Source organism: Rattus rattus, chromosome 10 (assembly GCF_011064425.1).
Source record: "Rattus rattus isolate New Zealand chromosome 10, Rrattus_CSIRO_v1, whole genome shotgun sequence".
Classification (NCBI taxonomy): Eukaryota; Metazoa; Chordata; class Mammalia; order Rodentia; family Muridae; genus Rattus; species Rattus rattus.
Genome location: NC_046163.1, coordinates 19,379,672 through 19,400,152, shown reverse-complemented (window position 1 = coordinate 19,400,152; position 20,481 = coordinate 19,379,672). Strand labels below are relative to the sequence as shown.

At 38.9% G+C, this 20,481-nt stretch overlaps 1 protein-coding gene across 2 annotated transcripts in view; it reads right to left on the bottom strand.

The window, feature by feature from the left end:
* The window catches only part of Dennd1b (DENN domain containing 1B), a 212,740-nt gene that overhangs the window by 130,842 nt on the left and 61,417 nt on the right, over positions 1 to 20,481 (bottom strand). For both annotated transcript variants that reach the window (XM_032915408.1, XM_032915409.1), the window contains exon 4: positions 852 to 901. In XM_032915408.1, the coding sequence (XP_032771299.1) occupies positions 852 to 901 (50 nt within the window). The remainder of the gene's footprint in view (positions 1 to 851; positions 902 to 20,481) is intronic.

Sequence of the window (20,481 nt, the reverse complement as noted above, 5' to 3'; positions counted from 1 at the left end):
TCTATTTTATCATTACTATTGATTTAATACTATAATTTTGAAATTTGACAGAACAACTAATTCTCCAGAAATAAGGTAAGTAAATAATTTTCCATCAGCAACATTTATTAGAATCAACTAACCCACTATGATATCTCTTTACTCTCTATATACTAAAAATTCAGTCTCACTAAAATTTGGCAAACCGTCTTCATAAAATGATTTTTAAAAGCCTTTTTATAGTACATTCCAAAAATAAAACGACAATACTGATCAGCCACACGAAAGACAAGACATGTCACTATTTCCAAAGAGCTATCTACTGTGTTAACTTCCCAATGCATAGAAGAAGGTCAGTTGGCACTGGCAGTGAAGCACAACCACGATGAGATTGTTGAGCTAGTGGGGAAGTTTCCCACAGCCCCTCTCAGTAGCGCACTGTTGTATGACGCTGTTCTTAGAATCAACTAACAACAAGTTACAACCTGGCACAGACGCTCTTCCAGTTAGGATGAATCAGGAGTGAGCAGCAAAATCCTAGTTTTAAAAGACCTTCTGAAGGCCCCAATCAAAGACCAATGACGTGTTTTTCTCTAATGCTTACATCTATACCTGAAAACTAAGGAGAAGAATCAGAACCTGCGGCCAATGTTCCTTTAAGAACACCTGTCTGGCCACCGTAGAGGAAGCAAAAGACAGAATAATCTGAAAGGCTATTTCATTGTGAGTATTATCTAATTCTGAACCTCACGCCTGCCATATTTGCATAGAAGAAAAACAAAGATATATGCCATTCTTCAAATGCTATTTGGTCATTTTGAGGTGTTGCTAACAAGGAATAGCGTTACCTTACTCATTAACTCATACTATACCTTTCCACATCGAAGGGAAAACAGAACCTGGGCACACTCTGCAGAACTTCCTAAAAATGCAAATGCAAAATAAAGAGGACACTTTACAATGCTTTTTAAACATGCAGTTAAAACTTTCTTGAAACATTTTCAAGGGGCCTGTGAAGTATTTTTAAGACAAAGGCACTGGTTCTCAGACTGAAATAATTGATTATTAAAAAGGACTTAAGTGTGTGCTTTGGCAGATTGCACTGACAATGCCCTGCAGCCCCAGGAGGGAAAGGCTGGCCTGAAGGGTATTAACACCCTTCCATCCCCGCGGGGATCCTCTTCAACAAGGCCATATGGATCTCACAGGGAGCAGAGCACCATATGGGCAAGCTGTGTCTGCCTGCCACAACTAGTACCACAGGCTAGCCACGGGGATTTTTCACAGATTCTGGCTCACAAATATAAATGTTGTTTCAATTAAAACGCAGGCAGAGAAAAGGGAATGAAGTTGGCAGCAGAATGAATTACTAAGAGGCCTGATAACTCTGTACATCCCAGTACACAAGTATTCAAAAAATTCAAACACTGTATATTCTAAAATGCACATTTATATCTTTAAACACTTGTTACTAAATTTATTTCAAATAGCCCTCTTAAATGTGTAGCTTAAAACAAGTATTTGTTACAATGTAACTAAAGATAAAGTATTTAAATATAAAAATCAATGTTTTAGTAAAACATAATAATCTTATTAAAATTTAGATATATTTATTAAAATTACAACAAAATGCAAACAACAGTAAGATAGTTGGATAAATAAGGGAAGATGTAGTTGATGTACCTGAACAACACATTGAAATTTAACTCCGAATCTATAGTTCTACAGATAATTACAGACATCATACAAATTAAAGGTAGGGGATCTTATAAAGGAGCAGAAACTGAAAACAATTCCTATGAGGAAGCAAAGGAGCAAATATCTTAGCAAAGCTGTCACTTCTACAAATGTTTTTTTACAAATAAAACAAACACCCAGTAAAATGAGACAGATCCTAACACTTAAACCTATGAAAATACAATACCAAGTATTTCCAGGTAGAATTTCTTAACTTGAAGAGATAGATAGATGGAAAGATAGATATAGATATAGATATAGATATAGATATAGATATAGATATAGATATAGATATAGATATAGATAAAGATATATACATCAATTATCAGCCAAAAATAAAATGCTGTGGAAATCCAATAGCAATACCTAGGAAAGCTTCAAGAGAACTCACACACAGACCAGTAAGAAGGGGAAAAAAGCGCCTTAGGGCAAGTATGCAGCCTTGCTTACGAATGTGTACCATTAAAAGTTTGAGCATAGGCCCATGTTTAGAGAAAGTTATTTTACTCTTGACAATATTTTGCTAACTGTAATTAAAGAAGTCACTAGACATGAAATAAATTGCTAGAAAACAGCTTATTACAAAGGAGGACAGTTGTTTTCATTTGACTGTTGCTTAATCGTTAGCTTGTGTCTCATAATGCAGTGAGGTCATTTACTGTATTTACTACACCTTTAATGAGTGGTCAGATAAACTGCTACAAAATTAAGCACATAATTCAGAAACAATAAAAAACATCCAAAGTCAATGTCTACCTCTACATATATGTAAATTCGCTATATATTTCACATCAATTTTAGTGCTCAAATTAAAGAGGAAGCCTCTCTATCAGTTGCTTAATCTTTCACAAACGCCCCCTCTTTTCCATAAGCAACATGCATGCCACACTCTTCTGCACAACAGCAGCAGCTCGCTTCCCAACTGGCAGAGCATCCCTCAGGGGACAAGTCTTTAAACCTCTTCACTCTTTAAAATTCAGCCAGCCAGCAGGTCTGTAGAGGAGTGTATAAACAGTATAGGAAAAAATCCTCCTCTCAGCTCTGTCAGTGACAGAGCAGCTCCGCTGTTGACAGTATAAGCAGGGTACACACAGATCAATCGCCCAAGTCCCGCTGCTCCTAGACTGGATTTCCTCCTTAATTACAGGTGCAATACAAAGGAAAGTTAGGAAGAGGGGGTTGAACTGAGAGCAGAAATGGATTCAGATTCAGCATTTGTTCCTTCAGTCATTGTAATAATAGTGATAACTGAAAGTTATACTTCTACATATATTAGAAATAACTGAGGTTTTATATTCTCATTCTCTTTCTATTACACACACACACACACACACACACACACACACACACGCACGCACACACACACGGAATTACTTTTAGATATGTATTCATAGGTTAGTCAGGTTTGCCATACTACTCAACGTAAACATGAGATGTTTCCTGTGTTATTGAAAATTTTTATTCCTACAGAAATTTCCTTTACCAAGAAAAAATTTAGGTTCAGAATATTTTTTATAAAAATATATTATTCTCACATAAAAATAATTGTTTATACATGTCAAAGATAAAAACAGAAAGAACAAAGAATGAACTAGAATATGAAATTATCCAGAGGAAGGTACCAATGGGCAATAATGGATACTTTGTACGTGTTCTAAAATAAGACATCTAACTATCATATTAATGACTGGAAATAATTCATGAAACTTCTTAATTGGGTTATGAATGTGGCTCATTTATAGCCTTGTAGAGAAGCCACTGCCGTGAATGAGAAACTGCCCCTGTTTGACGGATGGTCGCTCACCAGGGAAGCTTCCCCGCAGAGCCTCTAAGCTGGAACAAGCAGTTAAGACACAACCCTTTCTTAATATTCTAGAGGCCACAGCGAAGCCCCCAGGTCTGCTTTGGACAGGCTGAAGATGAAACATCATTTCCGAACCCTGCTTCCACCTGCCCACCGCTTCCCAGGGACAAACGGCAGCTCGCTCTGAGGGGCCATAATCCCCCTTTCCTGCTCTGCAGAGGAAATCTGATCTTCACTCATGATTTCAGCTTATGGATTCCCACTTCGTACAGCCTAGGCCTTTTTATGAAGCCCATAATTATCCATATATACTTTCCCACATCACTTTCTGAAGTCCAATATCTCACATTTACACTGTTTAGAACTGAGCTTGTCTCAATGACAGCCCTTGAAATATAGTGACAGAACCCTCTCCAAACACACCCAAACCAAAAATATGGCATCATTCAGACCCTCCTCTCTCCCATATATAACCAATCATTCACTATTACAGTAATTCAATTTCATAACTAGCCTGCTCCCCATAGCTGCATTTGACAGAGTTCCTCTTTCAGTTAACCTTTAACCCTCCACTCCTGTGACTTTATTCCACTGGGACAAAAATACCCACTACAGGGGAAGTTGCAGGTTGGAGTGACTGGGTCCTCGCTCCTGAGGGTCAAAAGGCCCAATCCTGAAGGTTTCCTGTGGGTGACCATTGCTCCTCCAATTAACACTATAATGAGTGATCTTAGGACACTGTTCGACACTGGCTACATGACAACCAAGAGCTGGACACACACAAGCGGAGAGACCAGGCAGATTATTCAGGCTCTGTTTAAGTGGACATCTCCCTCCGGGAGCCAGGAGTCTTCTCCGGGTCTACTCTGCTATTGCTGGCTTTGGTCCTTTCCATGTGCTTGCAGAGTGACCCAGAGCTTTCAGTACGTCACACAAGCACGCAGCAGCAATGCCCAGCATCCAGTGACGACACCATCTCCACCCACCTTTCTACAGCTCACCGTGTGTCATCTAGTTGGACCAACAGCCCCTTCCTGAGCCAGCCATGGAAAGAGGTGGTTACCTCTGAGTCCTGCCACAGGCGTGTGTGGAAATGCCAGAATTCTGCCTCATTTAGCTTTCAAATGAACTTGAGGAAGATAATTTCAGTAAACTAATGTTTGTTATATCATGCTCTGCACGATAACAGTATAAAATAATAAATTTACATTAAAATTCTTAATGTAAATATAAATACTACATGAGGATAGTTCTCAATATCCATAATTGTAATTTATAAAAAAAAAAAAAGATTCCAGAATCTCTTTTTTTAAAAAAAAGTTCTAGTTGGCAATTTTAATTCAAAGTTTTCAAAAAGGGCGAGGTTTTCTAAACATAATATTTGAATATAATCTTTAGCATAATAATTTGCATATCATTTTATCTATCTGTACTTTATAAAAGGGACCTATAAAGTCTACAACACCAATAAAATAACCTACCACCCAGCCACAGGAGTCTGAGGAACAGAACTGAGGCTGAGCCCCACAATGTGCACTGAGATGAGACCAGGCACCTGAGGGAAGTCCCAGGGACACTGTTGGACACATCGCTCACTACATCTTCTAAGGAAAGGAAGGCACACAACATATGGTGACACCTTATTAGCATAGGAAATGACGACGAGCCGGTTTAAACATCGTATCCTTTAAGAAATGTCTTAAACTCAAGAGTCTATTTAAAACTTGAAAGAATGGGGAAAAAACAAGCCAAGCCCAATAAGATATGTTTCCTCTTGGTTTTCACATTTTTCTGTTTTGTGCTTTTAATTAGAAATAAAACTCATCTTTACCCTTCCTCAAGTCAAAAAAAAAAAAAAACACAAATCTGTGTGTTTTTACATTAATATTGTTTAGATTACTAATTTTAATTGACTTCACTATCAAAAATTCACAATAAATTATCAACATTAGACTTCAGTAGGTCCATGAGGCAGATGCAGCCAGTGAGAGATGTGTGGAATGTATTGAGAAGAGACCATGCTGGTAAGACTGTGTCAACTCGACATCAACTCAGGCCACCTGGAAAAGGGAACCAGACTGAGCAAATGCCTCCATAAGCTTGGCCTGTACACAAGACTATGGGTGCTTTCTCCTGTAACACCTGGGATGGCAGAGTCAGCCCACTATAGGTAGAGCCACCCACAGGCAGGTAGGTGGGTCTGGGCTACATAAAGGGGAGCTAGCCAATGAGCAGCACTCCTGAGTGGTTTCTGTTTCAGGGTGTGCCTCCAGGATGCTCCTCTGCCCTAATGTACCTTAATGAGGGACTATATGCTATAAGATAATATAAAGCCTTTCCTCGCCAAATTGCAACTGAAAGCAATTGTCATATTATCAATTATCATATATACATATATTGTATATGTCTATATAAAACCTAGGAACCACAAATGAGAAAAAAGATGCAAATATTTTTCTGAGATTGGCTTTATTCACGCAATTTCCCTCCAGTCTAATCTGTGAGCCTGAATTAGACATACATACCTATATTCCTCTGAACGGCTGACAAAGCAGTCCATTGTGTGTCGATATAATGTTTCTGTTTCCAGTCCTCTGTTGACACATACCTAAGCTGGCACTATGACTTAGCTATTGTGAATACTGCTGCAGTAACTATTGACACAAATTGTCTCTGCAGTATGTGACCTGGGAGTCCTCTGGATAAATACCTACATAATGGATTTACATTCACACTTTTAAAAAGCCTCCATACTGACTTGCATAGTGAAGACCAACATTACATTCCCACAAACACAGTATAAAGGTTTTTGTCCACATCCCCACTCTCAACAACATATTTTGTCATTTGCTTCCTTACTAAATACCTTACTGACCGGGGTGAAATAGAATTGAAAGGAATTTGGATTGGACTTATCTGATTCCAGTGAAGTTGAACATGTTCACTTGCCATTTGCATCTTTTTGTGAACTCTGCTTATTTCATTAGCTGTGTTACTGACTTAGTTGTCCACTGATTAGTCTCCTATATATACTGATATTAATATAATCCCAGATATACAGCTTGTAAATATATTTCTCACTTTATAAACTGTATCTCCATTGGAATAACAAGTTCCTTTGTTGCATAGAAAATTTCTAATTCATAAGGACCCATTTATTGGCTACTGCCCTGAATTCCAAATCAACTGGTGTCCTTATCAAAAAGTTCTGCCTTATAATACCTTAAAATACTTTCCTTTTTCCTAATAATTTGAGAATTTAATCTGTATTACAGAGCAATAATGAAAAAATGCATGATATTGGTACAGAGACCGGCAGGTAGATCAATGGAATAGAATTGAAGACCCAGAAATGAACCCACACACCTATGGTCACTTGATCTTTGACAAAGAAGCAAAAACCATCCAGTGGAAAAAAGACAGCATTTTCAACAAATGGTGCTGGTTCAACTGGTAGTCAGCATGTAGAAGAATGCAAATCAATCCATCCTTAACTCCTTGTACAAAGCTCAAGTCCAAGTGGATCAAGAACCTCCACATAAAACCAGATTTGACAAATTAATAGAAGAAAAAGTGGGGAAGAGCCTCGAACACATGAGCACTGGAGGAAATTTCCTGAACAGAATACCAATAGTTTATGCTCTAAGATCAAGACTCTACAAATGGGACCTCATAAAAAAATTGCAAAGCTTCTGTAATGTAAAGGACACTGTCATTAGGACAAAATGGCAACCAACAGATTTGGAAAAGATCTTTACCAATCCTACATCTGATAGGGAGTTAATATCCAAAATATACAAAGATCTCAACAAGTCAGCCTCCACAGAGCCAAATAACCCTATTAAAAAATGGAGTACAGACCTAAACGAAACATTCTCAGCTGAGGATTGTCGAATGGCCAAAAAGCACCTAAAGAAATGTTCAACATCCTTAGTCATCAGGGAAATGCGAATCAAAACAACCCTGAGATTCCACCTCACACCAGTCAGGATGGCTAAGATCAAAAACTCAGGTGACAGCAGATGCCGGGGAGGATGTTGAGAAAGAGAAACATTCTCCATTGTTAGTGAGATTGCAAACTGGTACAACCATTCTGAAATCAGTCTGGAGGTTCCTCAGAAAGTTGGACATAGTACTATCTGAGGACTCAGTTATACCACTCCTGGGCAAAAGATGCTCCAACATATAACAAGGACACGTGCTCCACTATGTTCATAGCAGCCTTATTTATAATAGCCAGAAGCTGGAAAGAACCCAGATGCCCTTCAACAGAGGAATGGATACAGAAAATGTGGTACATCTACACAATGGAGTACTACTTAGCCATTAAAAACAATGACTTCATGAAATTCATAGTCAAATGGATGGAACTAGAATATATCGTCCTGAGTGAAGTAGCCCAGTCACAAAAGAACACACATGGTTTGCACTCACTGATAAGCAGATATTAGCCCAAAAGCTCTAATTACCCAAGATGCAATACACAGACCACATGAAGCTCAAGAAAGAAGACCAAAGTGTGGATGCTTCAGTCCGTCTTAGAAGGGGAAATAAAATATTCACAGGAGGAAATATGAAGACAAATTGTGGAGCAGAGACTGAAGGAAAGGCCATCCAGAGACTGCCCCACCTGGGGATCCACCCCATATGCAGCCTCCAAACCCAGTCACTATTGCTGATGCCAAGAAGTGCTTGCTGACAGGACCTGATATGTATGTCTCCTGAGAGACTCTGCCAGAGCCTTACTGATACAGATGAGGATGCTTGCAGCTAACCATCAGACTGAGTAAGGAGACCCTAATGGAGGAATTAGAGAAAGGACTTAAGGAGCTGAAGGGGTTTGCAACTCATAAAAGAACAATAATTATCAGATCTGCCCCCTCCAGAGCTCCCAGAGACTAAACCACCAACCAAAGAGTAGACATGGAGGGACCCATGGCTCCAGCAGCACATGTAGCAGAGGATGCTCTTGTTGGACATCAATGGGAGGAGAGGCCCTTGGTCCTGCCAAGGCTCATTTCCCCAGTGTACAGGAAGCCAGGGTGTTGAGGTGGGAGTGGGTGGTTGGAAGGAGGAGCATCCTCACAGAAGCAGGGGGAGAGGGCTTGAGAGAGGGGAGAACTGGGAAAGGGAATAACATTTGAAATGTAATTACATAAAATATCCAATAAAAAATGCAAAAAAAGAAAAATAAATAAATAAAAGGATCAGCCATAGAAATGGCAGGTTCTTCAATTAAATTAACCATCCTGGATTCTATGTTGAGTTATTGGGTTTTTGTTTTTGTTTTGTTTTTTGGTGTGTGTGTGTGTGTGTGTTTTGTTTTTTTAATGAGGAAAAAGTGTTTTGAGTAGTCGGCTTCTCGGTACATGTATGAAACCATTTTGTTCAGTACAGCAAATAAACATAAGCCAGCTCAACATGGAAAAAAAAAGATCTTTGATCCACCTGGAGTTTATTTTCAACAGACACAAAGATAGGGATTTTAATTTTATTTTTCATTTGAGTATGCAGTGTTCTCATGCCATTTGCTCAAGAGGCTCACTTTAACCAGTGTGTTTCTAGCATCTTTGTAAAAGTCAGGCAACTACGATGTGTGGGTTTACATTTGCACACTGCACTGAAGTCAATGGACCTGTGCATTTTCTGACAGTGCCACTGTTTCTGTTGCATGGCTCTGCAGTATGACTTGACGTTCCCTCATCACCTTCATTTTGCTATGATGGTTTCGGTTACTGGGGGATTGCTAGGGCGAGGGGATGGATCTACTGTGCTTCCACACAATTTGAGATTTGTTTTCTAAAGATAAGGTTTGCACTGAATCCTTAGATTACTTCTGTTGAGATATCTGTGTTCATCATATTGCTCTTTTCAAATCCAGGAGTATGGAAGGTCTTTCAATTTTTAGTATCTTCTTCAACTTTTTATTTTAAAGGGTTTTTGCTGCTGCTGCTGCCACCACCTCTGCCACCACCGCCGCCACCACTGTTTTGGTTTTCATTTAAGATAAGGTCTCACCATGTAGAACAACCTAACTCTGAACTCCACCTTCCACTGTCTCCAGAGTACTTGGGTTAAAGACACGTGCCACCAAGTCTAGCTAGATGCAGTAAGTTTTAACTGCATATGTCTTTCCCTTCATGAAGCAGATGTCCTCCAAGGTATTCTACCTGCCGGGCACAACTACAGCGAATGGAACACAGCAATGGGCTCTTTCTTAGTATGTTTGTTATTGGTATACTGTAGACTATTGATTTTTCCTTGTGTCCTGCTATTTTGTTGACATTGTTCATCAGATCTAAGAATTTTCTGGTGGAGTCTTTTGCTTTCATACATAGAAGCTAATTTCTTGCAAATAAGGACACTTTGATTGCTTCCTTTCAAACCTGTATCATTTTTACTTCGTCCTCTTCTGTTCTTACTCTTGCTAAGAGTTTGAATACCATGTTGCATGAAGAACAAAAATAAGCTCCACCCTTGTCTTGTTGAAGTTTGTTTTGATTTCAGACAGGGTAGGAAAACTGACCAGTAACTCCTTCGCGTAGTCGGTGTTGATTCTGGAGTCGAGGAAAGGAGGGCCTCCAATCAGTGTGTGTTAGGAGAGAAAGCATGGCAGTGGTCCAAACAGCTGCAACTGTTTGGCCTCGTGTAAGCTATGCTACCTGAGCTGTGCCTGAGTGTGTGAGGACTGCACAGGTGCACACCCCCATTTCTCTAGTCCAAAATCAACACTGAGTGTGTGAAGACTGAAAAATCGACCAAGAAAATACAAGCATGTGACTGAATAAGATGACAAGGACAATCCAACATTTGGAGCCTGAATTCAGTAGAGATAGAAATGCAGACAAGAGCTCAGCCAGAAATGATGAAGAAACTGAAAAAGTCAATAGCCCAACTAAAACCTAAAAGGGACAACTTAGAGTGGAGTGTATCAAGTAGAAGAAACGACATCAACACTTGGAAATAAAGTAGATATTTGACCAATAGGCAAAAAATATTTAACCACAGGAAAGGAACATGTAGAAATTGTGAGACATCATAAAAAGTCCAAACCTTCAAATTATAGAGAAGGCAAAATGAAGGAGAAGAATCTCGGGTTATTACAGAAATACACAACTGGTCAAAACGCAGAGAAAAACTAGCGGTGGACACCAGTCCCAAGTGTTACATCTCCAACACACTCCCCACACCCAAGGCTCAGGGACATAGGGACATCACACCACACACTCCCTACACCCAAGGCTCAGGGACATCACACCACACACTCCCTACACCCAAGGCTCAGGGACATCACACAACACATTCCCCACACCCAAGGCTCAGGGACATCACACAACACACTCCCCACACCCAAGGCTCAGGGACATCACACCACACACTCCCCTACACCCAAGGCTCAGGGACATCACACAACACATTCCCCACACCCAAGGCTCAGGGACATCACACAACACACTCCCCACACCCAAGGCTCAGGGACATCACACCACACACTCCCCACACCAAGGGTCAGGACATCACACAACACATTCCCCACACCCAAGGCTCAGGGACATCACACAACACATTCCCTACACCAAGGCTCAGGGAGGCATCATAAAACGGGGCAGAATGACTGTAAGACTATATTTCCTATGTATGACAGGGAAGCTGAACCCATAAAATCTCAACAAAGTGGTTGCTTAAACCAGACCTGAACCATGATAACACTAGCAGACATGCCAATGCGGATTGGAGAGCTCCCAGAAGGTCCTACTATGCCAGATGAAGAGCTACAGGCAGGAATAACTTCTAAGAAGAGAACTCCTTCCTTCAGATGATCCTTCTAATTTGTTACTCAGTATCAAGTGGTCAGCCCTAAAAAATATTACATATGATTCACACTAAAACCAATCAGCAGATTGTATTTAAAGATTTATATTAATATATGTAACAGTAAAGAAAATAATTTGTGAGATAGTTGGAAGAAGGGTTAGCAAAAGAAAAATGAGGGAAATTATTTAAAAATAATACTCAAATATGAAGTTCTCAAAAATATAAATATTTTTAAAAAGAAAATTCTAAAGTCCTTGAAGAAATGTCCCTCTAAAAAAGCATGAAGTAGCTGTCTGCATGTCTCCTGAACGACCTCGTTTGATGTGTATCTGTCAAGGAGCAGAACACTTACCTATATGCTTGCTAGCTGCACTGACTGGATTGAGTAACCTTTACCACCTTTTCATTCTAAGGCAGCCTCAGCCTTTGATGGTGTGCACACTTCTCACAGGAAACAGAAAGATGGATCTTGTGTTCTCAACCAACCTGCTAGTTTGTGTCTTTTAATTATGGAGCCAAGATTGCTGGTATTCAGAATTATTAAGAGGTGTGTAAGAGGCCTGTCATACTGTTGGTTTATAAGATTTTGTGCATAGCCTTTCCTCATTGGCTTAACTACTTATGCTAGCATGCTTTAGTGTTTCTCCAGCTTCTGAGTGTGTTTAAATTTCCAGTTTAAAGGAGTACTTCAAGTCTTTTAGATATTTGAAGATACAGCTTAGAAGTCATGAATTCATAGTCTGTTATTATCAGGAAAAATTAGTTCTTCAAAGATAACAGATGGGGTTTTTGGAGAGTAGGGTAGTCTCAGTTATGAGCTTCTTTAAGAATGTGAAATACATCATTGTAAGACTTTGTGCATTTAAGAGTTTTTGCTGTCAAATCTGCTATTACTGCCAGACCTGCCATTTCATGTGACTTGGCTTTACCTGAACTCTCCCCGCATTTTCTTTCTTCATTCTGTGTATTTACAGTTTTAATTACAGTGCAATGTGGAGAGGTTGTTTGCTGGCCTTGTCTATCTGTTGTTTTTAAAAGCCCCTTGTATCTATATTTAGAAAATATTCTGCAGTGATTTTACGTAAATGATTTGTCTCTTTTTAGCATTAAATATTTCTTTTTCTATGTTCACGACTCCTAGATTTGTTCTTTCCATAAATGACACACATCAAGTGGGGCCAGGTCACACTTTACTAATTTATCTTTTGTTGTTATCTGTTGGATACAATTCATCTACTTTGTCTCCCAGTTTACCATTCTGTGCTCCCTGTGATCCATTCTATTGTTGGGGCTTTCCATGACTTATTGGCATTTTAATTTCCAGTTTTTCAGTTCAGTGTTTCTTCCATGTTTCTGTTGCTTTGCTGAGTGCCATTTTCAGATCCTGTTACATATTCCTGTTCAGGAATATTCCTTATTACATAAACTGTTCTGCTGTTGTGTAGAATTTGGTTTTGTGTCCTCTGTGTGTGTTAGCCCATGCTGCATGTGCGCTCTTTGATTTCTTCTGAATTATTTGCCTGAGATTTCACCTTGACGTTGCCATTAGAAGCCATTACTGTGGGATTAGTAATTCTTAGAGGAGCAGCATTGCCTTGGGTTTTCATATCTTATGTTATTTTCACTGAGACTTGTTTTCTTGGGGTCATGCCACTGGCTAAATTGTTTCTAACAATGCTTACATAATGAAATGTTTGCAGTGTTCAAGAGAATCAAGATTGTAGTGGTACTGAGATATTGTTTTTGTCCTGGTACATTATATGGGATGCCAGCATTATTGTGAGAGACTACTATCTTAAAAGCAATTACTATCAATGGATAGACCATTGTGAAAATGCAGTAGGAGTCAAAAATAATCACACTTAAATCACGCTTAAAGGCTAATCATTTAAAAAAAATAAAGGAACATTGATAAGTCTGAAGCATAAATAATAAATTAGTTACTGTGAACGAGTAGGAAGCAAAAAGGAAAATAAAAACAGAGTAAGGCTAGTAATTAACACTGTGTGGATGGAGAAAGTACATCAGTCTACGACTATACTACCCTGACCTCTCTCAACTGATCTCAGAAAACACAGACGTTCAGACCTCAACAGTATGTGGAGGAGAGAAAAATACAGGGGGAAAGATAGGGCACGGGGGAAGTATTGACAAGGGGTGGTGGACATGAGGCAGTTTACACGAAAGGTAGAGTAAAAGGACAAGTTAAAAAATGCAATCCAAAAATAATAGGAGGGATGGTAAAATACATATGAAATAAAAGAGGGAGCTAAAGGATTAAACGGGGATGGAGATACAGGATGGGCAAGAGGAAGAGATGTTAGGTGTAACAACCAAAACTAAGGACATATTTTTAAAAGCCTATGCAGAGCAAGTTAGTTTCAAATTACAACTTTTTACAACAGTGGTTCACAAGGTTCACCTTGCATGGGTGAACAACAGAGCTCAAAAAGACATGGGTTATTAAATAAAAGCCACAGGGCCAGAAATGAAATATTTCCTACTAGTTATTGGCCAGGGAATCTCCACAAGCTTCCAAAATAGCACTGTTTATGGCCATTGTCCTTGGTTACCACCATAACCATAAGGAAAGGCTCTGCTCTTAAAGACACCATGCACATTGCCTGTAGAACAGAGAGAAGTCAAGCTCAAACAGACCAGGAAATACCTTCCTGTTGGCTAGCTTTCATGATGCTGGAATGTGCTATGCAGCTGGCCTTCTGGGAGAGAAAAACATCAATGGTCTTACCCAGTCCTGGACATGCATGGTGCAACACTGACCTTTCAGGTACGAGGGGCTCACTAATACTGGCGCTACTGTTATGGGATAACTATCTGCTTTTTGGTTGGATATGAGGCCTACTCCACAGGAGGGAATTTCATGGCTGATACCATAATCCTGATCAAAAACAGCTTATGGCTATAAAAGTCATAGGCCCAAGGGTAGAGCCTGCTATTTCTATTCTGCTAGATAGTCACGCTGTCTAACTGTCTTCTAAATATTTATATTCACAGACTATGGCTGTTCTTAACCTTGTTACCAGAGCTTCCTTTTGCAGTGGGTTGAAGTTAATGATCAAAATATTGAGCATAAGAAACTGAGTGTTCAGCCCTAAATGGGACAGCTGTATTCAACCACACACATGCACACGCACCAAAGCCCAGGAAACACTGTGTAAAAGGAGGCAGAGAGAGCATAAGAGTCAGAGGAGGGAAGACATGCTATGAACTCTGTCCTCTGGACATGACATGGCTATCACTCTCATGAACTCACAGAAGCTGTGGTTACCCCAGGTCCCCCCAGTACTGAGAAGCTATTGGCAATAGATAGTTGTTGGAGGATGGAGAATCACCCCCCCCCTTTGAGGATATGACCACTGACTAGTAGGTTTCCCACGCTCCTGTGGGCTGCCTCATGCACATGCACAAATGGGCAGCTCAACTCAGTAAGCTGGCCAAAGAAAAAATTTAAAAAATGAAGTTAGAGGTAGGGCACGCTAGAGGGAGGAAAGTGGATTACGTATTGTATTTCATTGGATGCATATATGAAACTCTCAAAAAAGACTTTTAAATTCAGTAGATTAATATAACACTAAGACTGCCCCAAACCTCAACATCCTACAGACTGTACAAACCCTGCCAGCCTGTGTTGAGATGACCATGGGAAAATGATAAGGAAGAAAGAGAAAACAGGAAAAAAAAAAAAAAAAGAATAAATGAGCTAGACAGCAGACTAGAACAGAGCAGGATGGAGATACCCTGATAAACTGAAATTGGGTATTAAATAAAGAACAAAATAAATAAAGAAGAGAGAGCTGGGTAGGGGTACAGAGTTCTAATACAATCCAGCCTCCATGTAACTCCCACCTCAAATCTTCAGGAATTCCTTTCTGGGACTCACTGATGTCCGTCACATACCTGGGCAGTCCTTTTTGAGGTCAGGTCACAGGTACTGGTACGATCCTTTGGTGATCATTTGTGAATGCTGTCCCTAACCTCAGAAAAGTGCCCTGTGAGTTGCCACACAAAAGATGACCTCATCTTCATAGGTCAGGATGTAAATGTTGGCCATAGGCCAGCATGCTCCTTCCCAGTGTCTGTCTTTGTTACCCCTAGTCTTTAGTACTGAACAGGTTTTCCCCTAATTTAGTACTGTATGGTTCTTATTCTAAGTTTTTCTTATCATTAAAGATCATAGATTGACTAAGGACAATCATGCTAAGTGAAATAAACATCGTTCAGAATATTCAAAGAAGCATCTAAAACAGTCATGTTCACAGCATAACAATCAGTTGTGCAAGCTGCATAAGTGCCAGAGGTCTACTAAAGATTTTGCTCAGGGCTCACAATATCTGGAATTACAAAGAGTGGTTAGATCTCGTGTACTTATTCCTACACAACAAAAACACCAAAGGAAAGTACACCCTTCCTATCATCTATATGACTGTCCCTTAGTGCAGTCTGAACAACTACAATGGCAGTCAAAGAAGTTACCATTCAGAATGATGTTCTTAGCCTTAAAGGTTACTTCTTAGGGCATAAATGAAACATGTGGAAACACCTTACATAAATGCCCTTTATCGTTATTTATTTCTTTTACACCAAGAGCAGGAAGCATAGGCACAAAGTTCCTCATCAACCAGACCAGTTACTTTTGTATTCTTACCACGCAGTTCACATATTTCACACTAACCCTCTGGCAGTTATTTAAACCAGATCTTGTGCCTTAAATTCTTGTGAATTCTTCCACTCCCTAAATCTTAAAACTTGGAGCTAGATAACATGATTTTCCCCCTCCTTATTCCCTAGCTGATCAATGATCTAGTCAAAGTTTTCCCCTTGCACTAATTCAATTAATAATCCAACAAAGGCTTTTGAATTCTTCCGTTTACAATACAAACCATTAAATGGTCCAAGATAGCCATCAGGAGTCATAAAAACATAAAAGAAGTCAGTATATTACCCATCTCTTACAGAACAAAAATAGCTATAAAAAGCCTGAGCAGGTAAGGTTATCAAACTCCCCTTTTTCACCACGGAGGGGTCCGTAGAACTAAGTATCTCTGAGATCCCTGTCCTTAAGCCTGTGTCCCAGGTTCACTTGCACTAGTGAATTCTGTAACACCAGCCTTGCCTGAGAAGTTACACACTCCTAGCATGGTCAAACTGGAAATACTTGGCCTTAAAGCCGTGGTCTTCCTCCCAGGTGCCTCTGTCCTACACTTGAATGCTAACTCTCCACTAGTTTTGAATTTCAAACTTCAGAACCTTGATTTTCTTTGTGTACAAGAATAACAAAATCTAAGTAAAGCTACATGAATCCCTTTGCCTAGGTTTTGTTAAAAAAAAAAAAAGACTGTTAGAATTTATTCTTAATCTAAACAAATCAAAATAAGCTATAATTACAGACAAAACATAATGGAATAAACATCAAATTGTATAATATTTGGATAATTAGGTTTAAAAGAAAGAAACCATTCACATTTTAAATTAAATATTCACTAGTACAAGCAGTTAAAGAAGTCAGCATATTATATAAGAACCTAAAAGCTGACTTTTACAAATGGGTCCATATAAAAAGGGCCAAAATTAGTGTTCTCCTTGAAATGCTCATACTAAACATCCTAACATTATACTTTTCAAGACTTAAAATGTCTGGCATATGTAAAATCTATTAAAATGCACATAATTTATCTGAATCAACATGAAAATATACCTAATAAATAATGCTATTCATCTGGCTCTTTTAGTTCTCCCTTAATATACAAATGTGTTTCTTTCCCCAAAATACAGCAGCTGGGGATGAAAGGAAGACTTCACGTGATCATTTTTACATCATATTCCATCATCTTTTCACTAGTTTCTCTGAGCTTTTCTTTGAGTGAGGCCCTTTCTTTAAAAGGAGGTTTCTTTGAGATCAATCCATATTTCCATAATCCACACTGCAGTTTCCTCCGCTTCTCCCCAGGGAGGACCCACCCCCACACTCCCAACCCTGGCTTACAACTGTCATTAAGCCCTGTAACAATAACAAGACAACAAAAGAGCTGGTGGGCATGAGGCTAGCTAGTACCATATGCTGACCAAGTTCAGTATTTTTAGCTGATAGAGAATATGTTTAAATCTAAATGTTTTAATAGCAAAGTATCTTCACATCACTTGCTCTCCCGAACTGCATATCAGGCAGAAACTTTAAATACCAATGAGCAACCTTAGTCTTTTCAAAAGCGTTATCTACTAAGAATGCAACGAAAACGAGCAAACAATCATCAAATACAGAAGGGGGAAATCAGTTAGTGAGGGTTCAATTCTTTCTGGATTCAACTTAAACCTCAAGAGGTTTAAGACTCATTTTTAAAGCAGCAGGCAGATATCAGCAAGCTTGAATACCAAGTAGCATAGTCCATGTGAACAAGGAGTTATGTCAATTTGAAGTCCTTATTTCCTTCATGCAACTTCTAGGCATCTCACTGTTTCCATCTTTTCACATTCAACCATCTTCACCTTTCACCTTCTTTTTCTTAAGTGAAAACTTAGATGTAGAGTTCTGAACCAAGTGCCCAAACCCTCCACCTAAGACTGCACACTGCTCAACCTGTTGGGAGGATTACATCACTCTGGAAGAGTCCTTTGCCCCTCTGCATCTCTCAAGCACACTGCAGAACTGAAGCTCAACTTCACTTTTGCTGACAAAAACGTTTCTGTGAGAAACTTGTATTTATTTCCGCCTACATCACACATGACTTTATTTCTATAGGCTGTAGGGCACAGTGAGGCCTTCCTATCTGAACAAAATAATTTGTAGAGTTAGAATATAATAATTTCACTGACCTAAAAATAAATATAAAGATCCTATTTCCAGATGCTCACTAAAGTGAAACTTTCCGCCCTTCAGCAGAGAAGTTATGTCATTCTTACAGGGCTGCAAACACATCATCGCAATGTTTCTTAAACACTTTTTCACTGCAAATTTGTGAAAGCACAATTTGTGCCAGCAAATACCTAATCCATAAAACTAAATATAGAAAATATCATTGTCTTTCCAAACTAGCTTCCTACAGTTGTCAATGAAAATTTTAATTTCAATAATTCAAAATAAAGCATTATACAGTAAAATAAGAGTGTGGTCATGTTTTATATTAAATCTCTAACATTTTACTGGCAAAAGAAATAAATCTTGTAAGAGTTGACAATCTGGTTCTCTTCTTAAGACACAACAACATAGCAAGGATATAATACTATATATTCCTACCAAAAGCATACTGACAAGAAAGAATAGGTATTTTAAGATTACTAAAAATAGTTTCAAAATGTTTGGAATATGAAACAAAGAAAGCATCTAAATACAATTAATTTTTTTATATTTACCCATTCTCATTATAAATACTAAAGTCTTTAAAAAATTAACCAATTTGTCATATGTATACAGAGACATATGCATGTGTATGCATATACATTCTAATAAGAGTAGTGAAATAAACTTTCCTTTCATATCAAAAATTGGTTTACTTTAAAACAAAGTTTTAAAAATTAATTTAATAGTCTATAACTGTTTCTGATTATTTTTCTAATACTAGAATCAATAAATTATTTCTGAATAATTTAGATCTTCATAAATAAAAATCTTCACACTAAATAAAATTACAAAATACCCAGATATCAATGGCTCAGTTTAAATCATGAAAATCTTTGCACTACCCAAATCCCTTTTAAATCAAACAGGGAAAGAAAGTTGAATGAATAAATACAACTGTAAGTGGTCACAAGTTTAAGCATTCCTTATAAACACACAGTACAACAGCTACACTTGGTTGAACATAAAAGACTGGAAGTACCAGAGTTTGACTGTCAGGCAGCTAGCTAGCAGCCTCTGCATAAGAAAGCCCTACAAGGATACAGCTGAAATGCATGCATCAAAGTATTTCTTTTCCTTTGACACACTTAACATAGCTTAAACTTTCCAAATATTTCCTACAGGATTTGCTAATGAGTAGCATGTTACTAACTGACTGACATGATGACAGTGAGTGGCGTGTACCCCTGTCCAACAGCATTTGTAAGAGCAACACTATTCTATGGAAATGAAAGGCAGGAGGAGGAACTTGTCATGAGTCAGTGTCGAACACTCTAACCTTCACACTGCAAACTCATCAAGCTACACTGTTCATTCACACCTTAATGAAACTCCACTATATTTACCATAGCCCCTAAAATCTTTCTAAACTGAAGCTTACACAGAGCTTCCTGGACTATCCTTCCTAGAACATTAGTTACCTGTTTTTCCCACTGTGGCCAAGATAACTTTTTTTTTAATCTGTCACTCACTCTGCAACCCAAACATTTATTCACACGTTATTATATGCCAGCCACTGCAGCATGTGGAAACCAGGGGAAAATGAGAGACAGTGAGTTGGGAAACAGGAAAGACTTGAGGTATATAACAGGGGCTAAAAGATCATACACAGGCTGCTGTAGAAACTCAAGAAAGCCTTAGAAGAAGTAACTTCCAAGCTGGGGTTTAAGACTAAGGAGAAATCTCAGCAATATGGTAGCCCAAACAAGACCTCGTCCAGGGAAATGAAGTCAGCATACCAATGTGGATGATCGAACTCTCCTAAAGCCCCACCACCAGATTAAGAGCTACAAGCAATCAATGACCTCTGAGAGAGAGAACCAACCTTCCCCAGGGATGAGCCCCTTGGGGTCAGCCCGGAAAACATACATTCGAGCACCACTAAGTTGACTCAGTAGGTTTATATTTACATATTTATATGTATGTCTATATTAACAGCAGTAATTAAAGACAGCATAAGTAACAGGAACAGAGAGGGAGTCTTTGGTGGTAGAGCCAGGGAATAGTGGATGAGGAGAGATGGCTATGACAACAGGAGATTGAAGATGATCAAAGTGGATTTACATATGTTCGAAATGTCATAATGAAACCTAGTGTTCTACACAATGAATAAATGCTAGTAAAAAATTTAAAGACAATGAGGAAGCGCTGTGTGGTGGTGCACAGCTTTAGTTCCAGCACTCTGGAGACAGGCTAAGTGGAATCTGTAAGAGTTCAAGGCCAGCCTGGTCTAGAAAGTTAATGCCCATTTGGTCACATCTAAAAATTTTTCTGTATATTCTCCATACTTTTT